This window comes from Somniosus microcephalus, chromosome 9 (assembly GCF_052327205.1).
Source record: "Somniosus microcephalus isolate GS21.2 chromosome 9, FLI_Smic_1.0, whole genome shotgun sequence".
Lineage (NCBI taxonomy): Eukaryota > Metazoa > Chordata > Chondrichthyes > Squaliformes > Somniosidae > Somniosus > Somniosus microcephalus.
This window is the reverse complement of record NC_140995.1, coordinates 178,876,846-178,895,301: the sequence shown is the minus strand read 5'-3', so window position 1 is coordinate 178,895,301 and position 18,456 is coordinate 178,876,846. Positions and strand designations below refer to the sequence as shown.

Here is an 18,456-nt window from a genome sequence, read left to right as displayed (position 1 = left end):
CTTCTTCCCTCTTCCCTCACATGCTTATCTAGCCTCCCCTTAAATGCATCTCTACTATTAGCCTCAACCACTCCCTGTAGGAGCAAGTTCCACATTCTCACCACTCTGGGTAAAGAAGTTCCTTCTGAATTCCCTATTTGACTTCTTGGTGATTATCTTATATTGATGGCCTCTAGTTTTGCTCTTCTCCACAAGAGCAAAAGTCTGTCTGCTCTATCAAAACTTTCATAATTTAAGACCTCTATTAGGTTACCCCGCCACCTTCTCTTTTCAGGAGAAAAGAGACCCAGCCTGTTCATCCTATAAGAACATAAATAAATAGGAGCAGGAGTAGGCCATACGGCCCCCAAAGCCTGTGCCGCCATTCAGTAAGATCATGGCTGATCTTCGACCTCCACTCCACTTTTCCGCCCAATCTCCATGTCACTTGATTCCCCTAGAGTTGAAAAATCTATCTCTGCCTTGAATATACTCAACAATGCAGCATCCACAGCCCTTTGCGGTAGAGAATTCCAAAGATTCACAACCCCGAGTGAAAAAATTCCTCCTTATCTCAGTCCAAATCTCTGCACCCTCTCCAGTGCCTCTATATCCTTTTTATAATATGGCAACTAGAACTGCATACAGTACTCCAGGTGTGGTCTAACCAAGGTTCAAATTTAGCATAACTTCTCTACTGTTCAATTCTATCCCTCTAGAAATAAACCCTAGTGCCATGTTTGCTTCTTTTATGGCCTTATTAACCTGCGTCGCTACTTTTAGTGCTTTGTGTATTTGTACTCTAAGATACCTTTGCTCTTCTACGCCATTTAGATTCTTAGCTTCCAAGTAATATGTGACCTTATTTTTCTTAAAATGTAATATTTCATATTTATGTGCTGAAATTCATTTGCCAATTATATGCCCATTCTGCAAGTTTATTAATGTCGTCTTGTAATTTGTTGCAATCCTCAGTATTGATATCTCACCCTGCACCCCCCCGCCAAAATTTGGTGTCCTCCGCAAATTTAAAAATTGTATTTTTGATTCCAAAGTCTAAATAATATAAATTTTGAACAACAGTGGTCCCAGCACAGATCCTTGTGGGACCCCACTTTCAACCTTCTGCCACACTGAATAGCTACCCTTTACCCCTACTCTCTGCTTTCTGTCTTGAAGCCAGCTAGCTATCCATTCTGCTACACTCCGCATGCTCTGACCTTATTCATTCGACTATTATGTGGTACCTTATTGAAGGTCTTTTAGAAATCTAGATAAATTACACCTGTTGCATTACCCTTGTCTACACTCTCTGTTACCTCTTCAAAGAATTCAAAAGACTTTCCCTTTTTGAAATCCATGCTGACTATTCATTTATTATATTTTTGGTTTCTAGATGTTTTTTCTATTTTCACCTTTAGGGATTCCATTATTTTTCCTACCACCAATGTTAAGCTTACTGGTTGTATAGTTACCTGGGCATGTTCTATCTCCCTTCTTAAATATAGGTATAATGTTAGCTATCCGCCAGTCCTCTGGCATTACACCTTTTTCTAATGAATGATTAAATATGTGTAATAGTGCCTCTACTATGTTTAGATTCTTTTAAAATTTGTGGATGCAGTCTGTTCAGACCAGGGGTTTTATCCTCTGAGTTTGATTAGCTTATTGTAAATTTCTCTTATTTTAAATGTGGTTATATCATTTCTAATCTTATCTTCCGATGTCATGGCCACTTGATCTGTCTCCCTAGTAAATACTGAAGCAAAGTAATTATTTAATATTTCTGCCATTTCGCTATCGCTGCCTGTGATTTTATCCTGTCCATCTCTTAGTGGCCCTATTCCCAGCCTGACTTTTTTTTTATTTATTCAAAGTTCATCTTTGCCTTAATTGTTTTTTTGACTTCTCTCCTGATCTCTCTCTCCTCCTTTGTCATGCTTTCCCCTACTGTCCATGTACTTAATGTATGCCTCTTTCCTTAATCTCAATTTTTCCCTTCTGCTTTATTCATCCATCATGCCTCTTTTTCCAGTACATTGATGACTGTATCGGTGAGATTCCTGCTCTCGCCCTGAACTAGAAAATTTAATTCACTTTGCTTCCAATTTCCACCCTTCCTTTACCTTCACATGGTTCATCCCCGACTCTTCCCTTCCTTGACTTCTTTGTCTCCATCTCTGGGGATAGGCTATTAACAAACATTCACTATAAGCTCACTGACTCCCACAGTTATCTGGACTACACGTCCTCCCACTCCACTTCCTGTAAGGACTTTATTCCATTCTCCCAGTTTCTCCGTCTCCGCCGCATCTGCTCTGACAATACCACGAGTGCTTCCGACATCTCTTCCTTTTTCCTCAACCGAGGATTCCCCTCTACCATGGTTGACACGGCCCTTGACTGTGTCCGTTCTAATTCCCGCACTTCTGCTCTCACCCCTTCCCCTTCCTCCCGGAACCATGATAGGGTTCCTCTTGACCTCACCTTTCACCCCACCAGCCTCTACATTCAACAGATCATCCTCCACCATTTCCGTCACCTCCAGCGTGATCCAACCACCAAACAAATCTTCCCCTCGCCTCCCCTTTCAGCATTCCGAAGGGACTGCTCCCTCCGCGACACCCTGGTCCACTCCTCTATCACCCCCAAAATCCCTTCCCCTTCACCCGGCACCTTCCTGTGCAAACGCAGGAGATGCAACACCTGCCCTTTTACCTCCTCCCTTCCCACTGTCCAGGGCCCCAAACACTCCTTCCAGATGAAACAGCGATTTACTTGTATTTCTTGCAATTTAGTATACTGTATTCGCTGCTCACGATGCGGTCTCCTCTACATTAAGAACATAAGAAATAGGAGCAGGAATAGGCCACTTGGCCCCTCGAGCCTGCTCCGCCATTCAATAAGATCATGGCTGATCTAGGGCTCAAAGCCACTTCCCAGCCCGCTCCCCATAACCCTTCACTCCCTTATCTTGCAAAATTTGTCTATCTCCACTTTTAAATGTATTTAATGACCCAGCCTCCACAGCTCTCTGGGGCAGAGAATTCCATAAATTTACGACTGAGAAGTTGTTCCTCCTCATCTCGGTTCTAAAAGGACGACCCTTTATTTTGAGACTGTGCCCCCGAGTTCTAGATTTCCCAATGAGGGGAAACATCCTCTCTGCATCTACCTTGTCGAGCCCCCTCAGTATCTTATGTTTCGATAAGATGACCTCTCATTCTTCTAAATTCCAATGAGTATAGGCCCAGCCTGCTCAACCTTTCCTCATAAGTCAACCCCCTCATCTCTGGAATTAATCTAGTGAATCATCTCTGAACTGCCTCCAATGCAAGTATACCCTTCCTTAAATAAGGAGGCCAAAACTCTACACAGTACTCAAGGTATGGTCTCACCAATACCTTGTACAGTTGTAGCAGGACTTCCCTGCTTTTGTACTCCAACCCCCTTGAAATAAAGGCCAACAATTTTGCAATATACCAAAATTCCCTGTACTCTGGAGAGGTCCCAGCGGATTGGAAAATCGCTAATGTAACACCCCTATTTAAGAAAGGAGGGAGACAGAAAGCAGGAATTTTGATTACTTGCTGTACCTGCATGCTAACTTTGTGTTTCATGCACAAGGACCCCCCAGGTCCCTCTGAACTGTAACATTTTGTAATCTCTCCATTTAAATAATAGTTTGCATTTTTATTTTTCCTGCCAAAGTGGATAACCTCACTCTTTCCCACATTATACTCCATCTGCCAAATGTTTGCCCACTCACCTAGCCTGTCTGTATCCCTTTGCAGATTCTTTGAATCCTCTGCATAACTTGCTTCCCACCCATCTTTGTATCATCTGCAAACTTGGCTACATTACACTCGATCCCTTCATCCAAGTCATTAATGTAGATTGTAAATAGTTGGGGCCTCAGCACCGATCCTTGTGGCACCCCACTAGTTACCGTTTGCCAATCGGAAAATGACCCATTTATCCCGACTCTCTGCTTTCTGTTAGTTAGCCAATTCTCTATCCATGCTATCTATTACCCCCAACTCCGTGAGATCTTATGCAGTAACCTTTTATGTGGCACCTTATCGAATGCCTTCTGGAAATCCAAATACACCACATCCACTGGCTCACCCTTGTCCACCCTGCTTGTTAGATCCTCAAAGAACTCCAGCAAATTTGTTAAACGTGATTTCCTTTTCCTAAAACCATGCTGACTCTGTTTGACTGCGGTATGTTTTTCTAAATGCCCTGCTACTGCTTCCTTAATGGAGGACTCCAGCATTTTCCCAACGACAGATGTTAGGCTAACTGGTCTATAGTTTCCTGCTTTCTGTCTCTCTCCTTTCTTAAATAGGGGTGTTACATTAGCAATTTTCCAATCGCTGGGACCTCTCCAGAGTCCAGGGAATTTTGGTATATTGCAACTAATGCATCCACTATCTCTGCAGCCACTTCTTTTAAGACCCTGGGATGCAGGCCATCTGGTCCAGGGGACTTGTCATCTTTTAGTCCCATTATTTTACCGAGTACTATTTCCTTAGTGATGGTGATTGTCTTTAGTTCTCCACTCCCTGCGGCCCCTTGAATATCTATTATTGGGGAGACCAAATGCAGATTGGGCGACTGCTTTGTGGAACACCTCCATTCAATCCGTAAGGGTGACCCCGAGCTTCGGGTCGCCTGTCACTTTAATTCTCCACTCCACTCCCACTCTGACCCCTCTGCCCTTGGCTTCTTACGCTGTTCCAATGAAACTCAACGTAAGCTCGAGGAACAGCACCTCATCTTTCGACTAGGCACTTTACAGCCTTCTGGACTAACATTGAGTTCAATAATTTCAGACCATAATCTCTGCCCCTATTTTTTTTTTCTCACTCTGTTGATGATTCTGCCATTGCCTTTTACACTTCATCTAAACTCATCTTTTGTTTCTTGACTTGTCCCATTACCATCTCCTTTTGCCTTGCAATATCATCCCCTTTGCCTCTTAATCTCTCCTGCCTTCCATCCTATCACAGAGCTTCCCTTTAGTTCTTTCCTCTCCTCCCCCCTCTCCCTGCCCCTACACTTGCTTAAAAACATTTTACATCTCCAACTTTTTCCAGTTCTGATGAAGGGTCATCGACCTGAAACGTTAACTCTGTTTCTCTCTCTGCAGATGCTGCCTGACCTGCTGAGTATATCCAGCATTTTCTGTTTTTATTTCAGATCTCCAGCATCCGCAGTATTTTGCTTTTGTATTAATGTCTCATTAGTGTTTAGTTTGTTCTTGTTTTTCAGTGGAATATTTTTTTCCTGGATTCTGTTGAACACCGTTTTGAATGTTTCCCATTGCTGTTCTACATTTGTTGCCAATATTGTTCTATTCTCCGCCCCCTCAAAATCAGCTTTTCTCCAATTTAAAAAAAACATTTGTTTATGGGATGTGGGTGTTGCTGGCAAGGCCAGCATTTATTGCCCTTGAGAAGGTGGTGGTGAGCCGCCGCCTTGAACTGCTGCAGTCTGTGTGCTGAAGGTACTCCCACAGTGCTGTTAGGGAGGGAGTTCCAGGATTTTGACCCAGCGATGATGAAGAATCGGCGATATACCTCTAAGTCAGGATGGTGTGTGACTTGGAGGGGAACTTGGAGGTGGTGGTGTCCCCATGCGCCTGCTGCCCTTGTCCTTCTAGGTGGAAGAGGCCGTGAGTTTGGGAGGTGCTGCCGAAGAAGCCTTGGCGAGTTACTGCAGTGCATCTTGTAGATGGTACACATTGCAGCCACGGTACGCCGGTGGTGGAGGGAGTGAATGTTTAAGGTGGTGGATGGGCTGCTTTCTCCTGGATGGTGTCGAGCTTCTTGTGTTGTTGGAGCTGCACTCATCCAAGCAAGAGGAGAGTATTCCATCACACTCTTTACCTGTGCCATGTAGATGGTGGAAAGGCTTTGGGGAGTCAGGAGGTGAGACACTTGCTGCAGAATACCCAGCCTCTGACCTGCTCTTGTTGCCACACTATATATATATATATATATATATATATATATATGTATATGTGTATATGTGGCTGGTCCAGTTAAGTTTCTTGACCTCCCATAATCCCTACCCCAACCCATCACTACTCATCTGCCGTCCTACTCTCCTGCCACTGTCCCAGGCTTGAATCCCCCTTGAATAAGCCCACTGCTATCCTCTTTGCCTCTCTCGGCATTCTCCGAAGGGCCATCGGGGCACTCGTCGCTGCCTCCATATGAGCAGAAACCCCAATTCTGCCATCCTCCTCCCTTACAAACTTCTTGGCCTGCCTGCCCAGTTGACCTCACCAACCTCCTTCTCACCCGCTTAATTCTGCAATTCCCTCCGGGTCATAAAGGAGAGGGAGATGGAGAGCTGGAGGGGCTTATGCAGGGAATTCCAAAAGCTTAGGGCCTAGGCAGCTGAAGACACAGTTTCCAATGGTAGGGCGAAAGGAGTGGAGGATGCACAAAAGGTCAGAGTCCGTGCAATGAATTGGTCGGTTGCGGGGTGGGGGTGTGCAGCCTAGGACTGGAGGAGGTTACAGAGACAGGGAGGGGCAAGGCCATGAAGTGATTTTAAACATGAGGATGAGAATTTTAAATTGGAGACGTGGGTGGACTGGAGCCAATGTAGGCCAGCAAGTACAGGGGTGATGGATGAGCAGGACTTGATGTGGGATAGGATACGGTCAGCAGAGTTTTGGAGGAGCTGAAGTTTAGGGAGAGTGGAGGATGGGAGGACAGCCAGTTGCGTCTAGATGTGACAAAGGTATGGAGGAGGGTTTCAGCAACAGATGCGCTGAGGTAGAGGCATTGGCAGGTGATGTCGTACTGTACTCTACAACTCCTATTGCATCTGTCTGTTTCACCCAATCCGTCAAGAGAGACTGGCCCTTTGCTACCTGGTTGTCATTTTGCTCGTGTTATCATGGTATACTCTGGGTAATATAGTTCTACAAGAGCAATCGGAAAGCTCTAACTACCATGATTATTTATGATTCTCTTTCCTGCCCTGTGGGAAATTCTCTGACTCGGATGAAATTTTGAACTCCGCTGGTCAGGGCAGATCTATGTTGGGCAAATGGTTTTTCGTGCATTTATAAGATAAACAATTTTGTGGGTTTCTTTAGTGATTTTATTTTCTTCAGAAAAGTGTGTTTATTTAGCTGTGTACATTGAACTGGATATACAGAGAAAATGGTGGCCAAAAGCTGGGTGAAGAAACATTTTGAGCAATTTGGCAGCTTTGGAGGTGGGTGATGTTGAGGCATTTGATTGCTTGGTTTTCCTCCGATTATTTGTTCCTCAATACTAGTCTACTGCTTTTGATTTGGCACGCACTGAAACATAATATTGGCCAACAGGTCAGAGGAAAGTTCAGCATTTTATTGAAAGCATTCTTTTACCACCATAGTAATTTTTTTGAAAATATGTTTTTTAAAAAGTTTATTTTCGAAAGGACAAGGCTGGGAATTGGTCGAATCTGCAGGTCTTCAAATTGCTGCCATTACTGCATTTTATATATTAATTAAAAAACAGCAAACTGACCATTAATAAATTGATGTCATGTGGTTCCCACAGACCAATGGGGTCCATAGAAATGGACGTGCTAAAATATTTTTTGCATGTGGTGTATCTGAGATTAGCAACGAATGTATAAATAATTTTGCTGGTAAATCATGTGGTAAGCAGATTATGGGATATCCATTGTATATTTTAGTTTCTTATTTTGCTAATTTATATATGCATAATGTGTAATTTCAGTAGCTCAAGGAAATTACAAGTATTTAAGTAAAGTTATTTCTCACCAAGATACGTGAGGTATTCCAAACTCTCTTGCTTCTATACCTCATCATCTCAATTCCATAATTCTAATTTAGCTTTCAGTGATTGGAACACCAGCTGAAGAGGATGGTGGAGGAAAGGTTGATCTTATTCAAGAGGGTGTATTTAATGACCTGGATATGGTACTTATGGCCCACCCTTCGCAAGAAGATGCTTCTTTCCTGCCTGATATAGCAGTAAACAGGTAAGTAATAGTTCTTTTCAGAACTTTCTGAAGGAGACTGTGTAAACCATCTGTATATTCTTCCCATTGCTACTGCAGCATTCCTTTTTAGTCTTTAAATAAAAAAGGAAGAACATGCTTGTATGGTAATTAGAGTACGGAATACTTTTCTAAATTTACAGTAGTTTTAAAGTTGGTCTCTGGGAAACATAGAAACATAGAAGATAGGAGCAGGAGTGGGCCATTCGGCCGCTCGAGCCTTCTCCGCCATTCAATGAGATAATGGCTGATCATCCAAATTCAGTACCCTGTCCCTGCCTTCTCTCCATATCCCTTGATCCCATTAGCCTTAAGAAATATATCTAACTGCTTGAATATATTTAATGAATTGGCCTCTACTGCCTTCTGTGGTAGAGAATTCCATAGGTTCACCACGCTCTGGGTGAAGAAATTCCTCCTCATCTCTGTCTTAAATGGCTTACCCCTTATCCTTAGACTGTGAGCCCTGGTACTGGACTCCCCAGCCATTGGGAACATCCTTCCTGCATGTAGCCTGTCTAGTCCAGTTAGAATTTTATATGTTTCAATGAGATCCCCTCTCATTCTTCTAAACTCCAGCGAGTATAAGCCCAATCGACCCAATCTCTCCTCGTATGTCATTCTTGCCATCCCAGGTATCAGCTTGGTGAATCTTCGCTGCACTCCCTCCATGGCAAGAACATCCTTCCTCAGATAAGGTGACCAAAACTGCACACAATACTTAAGATGTGGTCTCACCAAGGCCCTATACAACTGCAGCAAGACATCCTTGTTCCTGTACTCAAACCCTCTCGCTACGAAGGCCAACATACCATTTGCCTTCTTAACCGCCTGCTGCACCTGCATGCTTACCTTCAGCGACTGGTGCACAAGGACACCCAGGTCTCGTTGTACTTCCCCTTCTCCCAATCTATTGCCATTCAGATAATAATCTGCCTTCCTGTTTGACACCAAAGTGGATAACCTCGCATTTATCCACGTTCTATTGCATCTGCCATGCATCTGCCCAATCACCCCATCTGTTTAAACTAAAATGGCAGGGGGTTGGGAACCTGAGCAGGAAGACAGAGGAAAGGGAAACAGGGATAAAAGCAAAAGATGGGAAGGAGAAAAACAAAAGTGGCAGTCAGAGAAATCAACGGTTTAAATCAAACGTGGCCACAGTAAATAATAATTCTAAGAGCGTTAAAAAAACAAGCCTGAAGGCTTTGTGTCTTAATGCGAGGAGCATTTGTAATAAAGTGGACGAATTGGCTGCGCAAATAGAGGTAAACGAATATGATTTGGTTGGGATTACTGGAACGTGGCTCAAGGATGGCCAAGACTGGGAACTCAACATCCAGGGGTATTCGATATTCAGGAAAGATAGGCAAAAAGGAAAGGGAGGTGGGGTAACATTACTGGTTAAAGAAGGGATTAATACAATTGTAATGAAGGATATTAGCTCTGATGATGTGGAATCTGTATGGGTAGAATTGAGAAATACTAAGGGGAAAAAAACATTAGTGGGAGTGGTATATAGACCTCCCAACAGTAAGGCAGAGGTTGGGGATGGCATGAAAAGGGAAATTAAAGAAGCGTGCAATAAGGGCACAGCAGTCATCATGGGTGACTTTAATCTACATATAGATTGGGCCAACCAAATTAGTAACAATACTGTGGAGGAGGAATTCCTGGAGTGTTCACGGGATGGTTTCCTGGACCAATATGTCAGAGATTAGGCCATCTTAGACTGGGTATTATGTAACGAGAGGATTAATTAGCAATCTTGTTGTACGAGGCCCCTTGGGTCGGAGCGATCATAATATGATCGAATTCTTCATTAAGATGGAGAATGAAGTAGTTCACTCAGACTAGGGTCCTCAATTTAAATAAAGGAAACTACGATGGTCTGAGGAGTGAGTTGGGTAGGATTGATTGGGGAATGGCATTCAAAGGGTTGACGGTGGATAGGCAATGGCAAACATTCAAAGACCGAATGGCTGAGCTACAGAATTTGTTCATCCCAATTTGGCATAAAAATAAAACAAAAAAGGTGACACAACCGTGGCTAGCAAGAGAAATTAGGGATAGCATAAGATCCAAGGAGAGGACATATAAATTGGCCAGAAAAAGCAATAATCCTGAGGATTGGGAGCAATTTAGGATTCAACAAAGGGATTAATTAAGAAAGGGAAAATAGAATACGAGAGTAAGCTGGCTGGGAACATAAAAACTGACTGTAAAAGCTTTTATAGATATGTGAAGAGAAAAAGATTGGTGAAGTCCAGCGTAGGTCGCTTGCAGTCAGAATCAGGGGAATTTATAATGGGGAAACAAAGAAATGGCAGACCAACTAAATTCATACTTTGGTTCTGTCTTCACAAAGGAGGACACAAATAACCTCCCAGAGATGCTGGGGAACATAGGGTCTGATGAAAAGGTGGAACTGAAAGAAATCAGTATTTGTAGGGAAATGGTGTTAGGAAAATTGATGGGACTGAAGGCCGATAAATCCCCAGGGCCTGATAATCTACATCCCAGGGTAATTAAGGAAGTGGCCCTAGAAATAGTAGATGCATTGCTGGTCATCTTCCAGAACTCGATAGACTCTGGAACAGTACCCATGGATTGGAGGGTAGCTAATGTTACCCCACTATTCAAAAAAGGTGGTAGAGAAAAAGCATGGAATTATAGACCGGTAAGCCTGACATCGGTAGTGGGGAAAATGCTAGAGTCTATTATAAAAGATGTAATAGCAGAGCACTTGGAAAGCAGTGACAGGATCGGACAAAGTCAACATGGATTTACAAAAGGTAAATCATGCTTGACTAATCTACTGGAATTTTTTGAGGATGTAACTGGTAAAATAGATAAGGGAGAACCAGTGGATGTGGTGTATTTGGACTTTCAGAAGGCTTTCGATAAGGTCCCACGAGATTAGCGTGCAAAATTAAGGAACATGGGATTGGGGGCAAGGTATTGACTTGGATAGAGAACTAGTTGGCAGACAGAAAGCAAAGAGTTGGAATAAACGGGTCGTTTTCCGAGTGGCGAGCAGTGACTAGTGGGGTACCGCAAGGATCGGTCCTAGGACCCCAGCTGTTCACAATATATATTAATGATCTGGACGAGGGAATTGGATGTAATATCTCCAAATTTGCAGACGACACAAAGCTGGGCGGGAGGGTAAGCTGTGAGGAGGATGTTGTGAAACTCCAGTACAAAATGGACAGGTTGGGTGATTGGGCAGAAACATGGCAAATGCACTATAATGTGGATAAATGTGAGGTTATCCACTTTGGTGGCAAAAACAGGAAGGCAGATTATTATTTGAATGGCAATAGATTGGGAGAAGGGGAAGTGCAGAGAGACCTGGGTGTTCTTGTGCACCAGTCGCTGAAGGTAAGCATGCAGGTGCAGCAGGCGGTTAAGAAGGCAAATGGTATGTTGGCCTTCGTAGCAAGAGGGCTCGAGTACAGGAACAAGGATGTCTTGCTACAGTTGTACAGGGCCTTGGTGAGACCGCACCTTGAATATTGTGTGCAGTTTTGGTCACCTTACTTGAGGAAGGATGTACTTGCCATGGAAGGAGTGCAGCGAAGATTCACCAGGCTGATACCTGGGATGGCAGGAATGACGTATGAGGAGAGATTGTGTCGATTGGGCTTATACTCACTGGAGTTTAGAAGATTGAGAGGGGATCTCATCGAAACGTATAAAATTCTGTCAGGCCTGGACAGACTAGATGCAGGAAGGATGTTTATGATGGCCGGGGAGTCCAGAACCAGAGGTCATAGTCTAAGGATAAGGGGTAAGCCATTTAGGACTGAAATGAGGAGGAATTTCTTCACCTAGAGAGTGGTGAACCTGTGGAATTCTCTGCCACAGAAGGCGGTGGAGGCCAGTTCATTAAATATATTCAAGAAAGTGTTGGATATATTTCTTAAGGCTAAAGGGATCAAGGGATATGGGGAGAAGGCAGGGACAGGGTACTGAATTTGGATGATCAGCCATGATCTCATTGAATGGCGGAGCAGGCTCGAAGGGCCGAATGGCCTACTCCTGCTCCTATCTTCTATGTTTCAAATCATACTGGAGTTTCTCGGCATCCTCCTCACAGCACACACGCCCACCCAGCTTTGCGTCGTCTGCAAACTTGGAGATATTACATCTAGTTCCCTCGTCTAGATCATTAATATATATTGTGAATAGCTGGGGTCCTAGGACAGATCCCTGCGGTACCCCACTAGTCACTGCCTGCCACTCGGAAAAAGAGCCGTTTATTCCAACTCTTTGATTTCTGTCCGCCAACCAGTTCTCTATCCAAGTCAATACCTTGCCCCCAATCCCATGTGCCTTAACTTTACACGCTAATCTCTTATGCAGGACCTTATCGAAAGCCTTCTGAAAGTCCAAATACACCACATCCACTGGTTCTCCCTTATCTATTTTACCAGTTACAGCCTCAAAAAATTCCAGTAGATTAGTCAAGCACGATTTACCTTTTGTAAATCCATGTTGACTTTGTCCGATCCTGTCACTGTTTTCCAAGTGCTCTGCTATTACATCTTTTATAATGGACTCTAGCATGTTCCCCACTACTGATGTCAGGCTTACCCGTCTATAATTCCCTGTTTTCTCTCTACCACCTTTTTTTGAATAGTGGGGTAACATTAGCTACCCTCCAATCCATGGGTACTGTTCCAGAGTCTATCGAATTTTGGAAGATGACCAGCAACGCATCATCTATTTCTAGGGCCACTTCCTTAAGTACCCCAGGATGTAGATTATCAGGCCCTGGGGATTTATCGGCCTTCAATCCCATCAATTTCCCTAACACCATTTCCCTACAAATACTGATTTCTTTCAGTTCCTCCCTCTCCTTAGACCCTATGTTCCCTGACATCTCTGGGAGGTTATTTGTGTCCTCCTTTGTGAAGACAGAACCAAAGTGTGTATTTAATTGGTCTGCCATTTCTTTGTTCCCCATTATAAATTCCCCTGATTCTGACTGCAAGGGACCTACGCTTGACTTCACCAATCTTTTTCTCTTCACATATCTATAAAAGCCTTTACAGTCAGTTTTTATGTTCCCTGAAAGCTTACTCTCGTACTCTATTTTCCCCCTCTTAATTAATCCCTTTGTCCTCCTTTGTTGAACCTTAAACTGCTCCCAATCTTCAGGTTTCCTGCTTTTTCTGGCCAATTTATGTCTTCTCCTTGGATCTTATGCTATCCCTAATTTCCCCTGTTAGCCACGGTTGAGACACCTTCTTTGTTTTATTTTTATGCCAAACTGGGATGAACAAATTCTGTCGTTCATCGATGCGATCTTTGATTATTTGCCATTGCCTATCTACCGTCAACCCTTTGAGTGACATTCCCCAATCAATCCTACCCAACTCACGCCTCATACCATCGTAGTTTCCTTTATTTAAATTCAGGACCCTAGTCTCTGAGTCAACTACTTCACTCTCCATCTTAATGAAGAATTCGATCATATTATGATCGCTCCTCCCCAAGGGGCCTCGCACAACAAGATTGCTAATTAATCCTTTCTCATTACATAATACCCCATCTAAGATGGCCCGATCTCTAGTTGCTTCCTCGACATATTGGTCCAGGAAACCATCCCGTATACACTCCAGGAATTCCTCCTCCACAGTATTGTTAGTAATTTGGTTGGCCCAATCTATATGTAGATTAAAGTCACCCATGATAACTGCTGTGCCCTTATTGCACGCTTCTCTAATTTCCCTTTTAATGTCATCCCCAACCTCCGCATTACTGTTTGGGGGTCTATATACCACTCCCATTAACGTTTTCTGCCCCTTGGTATTTCTCAGTTCTACCCATACAGATTCTATATTATCAGAGCTAATATCCTTCCTTACAATTGTGTTAATCCCCTCTTTAACCAGCAATGCTACCCCACCTCCTTTTCCTTTTTGCCTGTCTTTCCTGAATATTGAATCCTGGATGTTGAGTTCCCAGCCTTGGTCACCCTGGAGCCATGTTTCCGTAATCCCAATCATATCATATTCGTTTACCTCTATTTGCGCAGCTAATTCATCCACTTTATTACGAATGCTCCTCGCATTAAGACACAAAGCCTTCAGGCTTGTTTTTTTAACGCTCTTAGACCTTTTAGAATTATTATTTACTGTGGCCATGTTTGATTTAAACCCTTGATTTCTCTGACTGCCACCTTTTTGTTTTTCTCCTTCCTGTCTTTTGCTTCTATCCTTGCTTCCCTTTCCTCTGTCTCCCTGCTCAGGTTCCCAACCCCCTGCCATTTTAGTTTAAACCCTCCCCCAGAGCACTAGCAAACACTCCCCCCTAAGACATCGGTCCCGGTCCTGCCGAGGTGCAAACCGTCCGGTTTGTACTGTCCCACTTCCCCCAGAACTGGTTCCAATGTCCCAGGAATTTGAATCCCTCCCCCTTGCACCATTCCTCTAGCCACGTATTCATCTGAAATATCCTTCTATTTCTACTCTGACTAGCACGTGGCACTGGTAGCAATCCTGAGATTACTGCCTTTGAAGACATTTTTTAATTTACCTCCTAACTCCCTATATTCAGCTTTTGGGACCTCATCCCATTTTTTACCTATATGCACCACGACAACTGGCTGTTCACCCTCCCCTTCCAAAATGTTCTGCAGCCGCTCTGAGACATCCTTGACCCTTGCACCAGGGAGGCAACACACCATTCTGGAGTCTCGTTTGCGGCCGCAGAAACGCCTATCTATTCCCCTTGCAATAGAATCCCCTATTAGAGTCATACAGCACGGATAGAGGCCCATCGTGTCCACGCCGGCCATCACGCCCTGTCTAATCTAATCCCATATTCCAGCATTTGGTCCGTAGCCTTGTATGCTATGGCATTTCAAGTGCTCATCCAAATGCTTCTTGAATGTTGTGAGGGTTCCAGCCTCCACAACCCTTTCGGGCAGTGAGTGCCAGACTCCAACCACCCTCTGGGTGAAAAAGTTCTTTCTCAAATCCCCTCTAAACCTCCTGCCCTTTACCTTGAATCTATGCCCCCTAGTTATTGACCCTTCTACTAAGGGAAAAAGCTCCTTAGTATCCATCCTATCTATGCCCCTCATAATTTTGTACACCTCAATCATGTCCCCCCTCAGCCTCCTCTGCTCCAAGGAAAACAAACCCAATCTGCCCAGTCTCTCTTCATAGCTGAAGCGTTCCAGCCCTGGTAGCATCCTGGTGAATCTCCTCTGCACCCTCTCCAAAGCTATCACATCCTTCCTGTAGTGTGGCGACCAGAACTGCACACAGTATTCCAGCTGTGGCCTAACCACTGTTTTATACAGCTCCATCATAACCTCCTTGCTCTTATATTCTATGCCTCGGCCAATGAAGGCAAGTATCCCATATGCCTTTTTTACCACCTTATCCACCTGTTCCGCCGCCTTCAGGGATCTGTGTACTTGCACACCCAGATCCCTCTGACCCTCCGTCTTGCCTAGGGTCTTACCATTCATTGTGTATTCCCTTGCCTTGTTAGTCCCCCCAAAGTGCATCACCTTGCACTTTTCCGGGTTAAATTCCATTTGCCACTGTTCCGCCCATCTGACCAACCCATCGATATCGTCCTGCAGACTGAGACTACCCTCCTCGCTATTTACCACCCTACCAATTTTTGTATCATCCGCGAACTTACTGATCATACCTTTTACATTCATATCCAAGTCATTAATATAGACCACAAACAGCAAGGGACCCAGCACCAATCCCTGTGGTACCCCACTGGCCACAGGCTTCCAGTCACAAAAACAACCTTCGACCATCACCTTCTGCCACTAAGCCAGTTTTTTTTATCCAATGTGCCAAGGCACCCTGGATTCCATGGGCTCTTACCTTCTTGACCAGTCTCCTGTGCGGGACTTTATCGAAGGCCTTACTGAAATCCATGTATACCACATCCACTGCGTTGCCCTCATCCACACACCTAGTCACCCCCTCAAAAAATTCAATCAAATTAGTCAGACATGATCTTCCCTTGACAAAGCCATGTTGACTATCCCTGATTAATCCTTGCCTCTCCAAGTGGAGACTGATTTTTGTCCCTCAGAATTTTTTCCAATAATTTTCCCACCACTGATGTTAGGCTCACTGGCCTGTAGTTCCCCGGTTTTTCCCTACTCCCCTTCTTGACTAATGGAACTACATTAGCGGTTCTCCAGTCCTCTGGCACATCCCCTGTGGCCAGAGAGGTTCTGAATATGTGTGTTAGAGCCCCTGCAATCTCTTCCTTTGCCTCACACAGCAGCCTGGGATACATTTCGTCCGGGCCTGGGGATTTATCCATTTTTAGGCCTGCTAAAACCGCCAATACCTCCTCCTTCTCGATGTTAATATGTTCGAGCAAATCACAGTCCCCCCCGCCCTATTTCTATGTCTACATCGTCCTTCTCCATAGTGAAAACAGATGCAAAAAATTCATTTAGAACCCCTCCTACATCTTCCGGCTCCACACACAGATTGCCACTTTTGTCCCTAATGGGCCCTATTTTTTCCCTAGTTATCCTCTTACCCTTAATATACTTAAAACATCTTAGGATTTTCCTTTATTTTGCTCGCCAGTGTTATTTCATGGCCCCTCCTTGATCTCCTAATTTCTTTTTTAAGTATCCCCCTGCACTTTTTGTACTCCTAGGGCTTCCTCTGTCTTTAGCCTTTTGTATCTGCCAAAAGCCCTCCTTTTTCTAATCCATTCTCATATATCCCCTGACATCCAAGGTTCCCTGTGGTTTTTGGAACCACCCTTGACCTTTACGGGAACATGTAGCCATTGTATGATCTCGATCTCCCTTCTGAAAGCCTCCCATTGCTCCGATGCGGATTTTCCTACAAGTAGCTGATCCCAGTCCATTTTGGCCAGATCCTGCCTTATCCTATTAAAATCGGCCTTCCCCCAATTTAGAACCTTTATTTCCGGCCCATCCCTGTCCTTTTCCATGACCACCTTAAATCTCACCATATTATGGTCACTGTCACCAAAGTGCTCACCTACTAGCACTTCTTCCACTTGGCCGGCCACATTCCCTAGAATTAGGTCCAGTACCGCCCCCTCTCTTGTAGGACCTTCTACATGCTGGCTCAAAAAGCTCTCCTGGATGCACTTTAAGAATTCTACACCCTCTGTGCCTTTCACACTCTGACTATCCCAGTTAATATTGGGGAAGTTGAAATCCCCCATTATTATTACCCTATTATTTGCACATTTCTCTGCGATTTGCCTACATATCTGTTCCTCTATCTCCCCCTGACTGTTTGGAGGCCTATAGTACACTCCCAGCAAAGTGCTTGCCCCCTTCTTGTTTTTAAGCTCCACCCATATGGCCTCATTAGAGGAACCTGCTAATATGTCATCCCTCCTTACTGCAGTAATTGACTCCTTAATTAATATTGCTACACCTCCTCCCCTTATACCCCCCCTCTGTCTCGCCTGAAGATTCTGTACCCCGGAATATTGAGCTGCCAGTCTTGCCCCTCCCTCAACCATGTCTCCGTGATAGCAACAATATCATACTCCCATGCTATAGCTCTGCCCCTCTTTTTCCTCTCGTCCTGTGCAGCAGAAGCACCCCTGGTGCCAGGAATTGGCTGCTGCTGCCTTCCCCTGATAAGCCATCCCCCTCAACAATATCCAAAGCGGTATATCTGTTTGAGAGGGGGATGACCACAGGGGACTCCTGCGCCTGCTGCTCTGCCTGGTGGTCACCCTTTCCCTTTCTGCCTGTCCAGCCTTTACCTGTGGTGTGACCAACTGATTAAACGTTATATCCACGATGTCTTCAGCATCGCGAATGCTCCAGTATGTATCCATTCGCAGCTCCAGCGCAGCAATGCGGTCTGCCAGTAGCTGCAGCTGGATACACTTCCTGCACACATGGTCGTCGGGGACACAGGAAGTGTCCCTGATTTCCCACATGGCGCAGGAGGAGCATACCACGGGGCCGAGCTCTCCTGCCATGACTTACCCTTAATTTAAATTAAATCAAATCAATACCACCAATTACACTATAATTAAATGATCTACTCAAGGGCCCTTGTTTACCAACAGTCCCCGCTACACCACAGAGAGCTTAGAAACTATAAACCACAGAGTTTAAGTTTGGAAAAAAGGAGAAAGCGAGAAATACTCACCAACCAATCACTTATCTGCTTTCTGGTGACGTCACACTTCGATTACTTTTTACTTCTTTCTCTCCTGCTCTGAGATTGGTAAGCCTACCTGCTGCTGCTGCCTCGGTTTTAAGTTAGCTTAAGTTAGTTGTCTTAAAACTAACTTTTCTTCATGGTTTTCTTCTACTTGATAAAATTTGGCTTGTTTATTTTAAAGTGTTTCCATTTTCATTTGCTTCATTTTTTTTCACTGACTAATTACAATTTCCAAAGTAATTTTTATATAAAAGAAACACTTTTTCCA

The 18,456-nt window shown here is 44.2% G+C and overlaps 1 protein-coding gene across 2 annotated transcripts in view; it reads left to right on the top strand.

The window, feature by feature from the left end:
* LOC147112876 (peptidase M20 domain-containing protein 2-like) overlaps positions 1-18,456 on the top strand; it is a 214,112-nt gene that overhangs the window by 8,204 nt on the left and 187,452 nt on the right. For both annotated transcript variants that reach the window (XM_085997642.1, XM_085997641.1), the window contains exon 2: positions 7,850-7,998. In XM_085997642.1, coding sequence (XP_085853768.1) covers positions 7,850-7,998 — 149 coding nt within the window. The remainder of the gene's footprint in view (positions 1-7,849; positions 7,999-18,456) is intronic.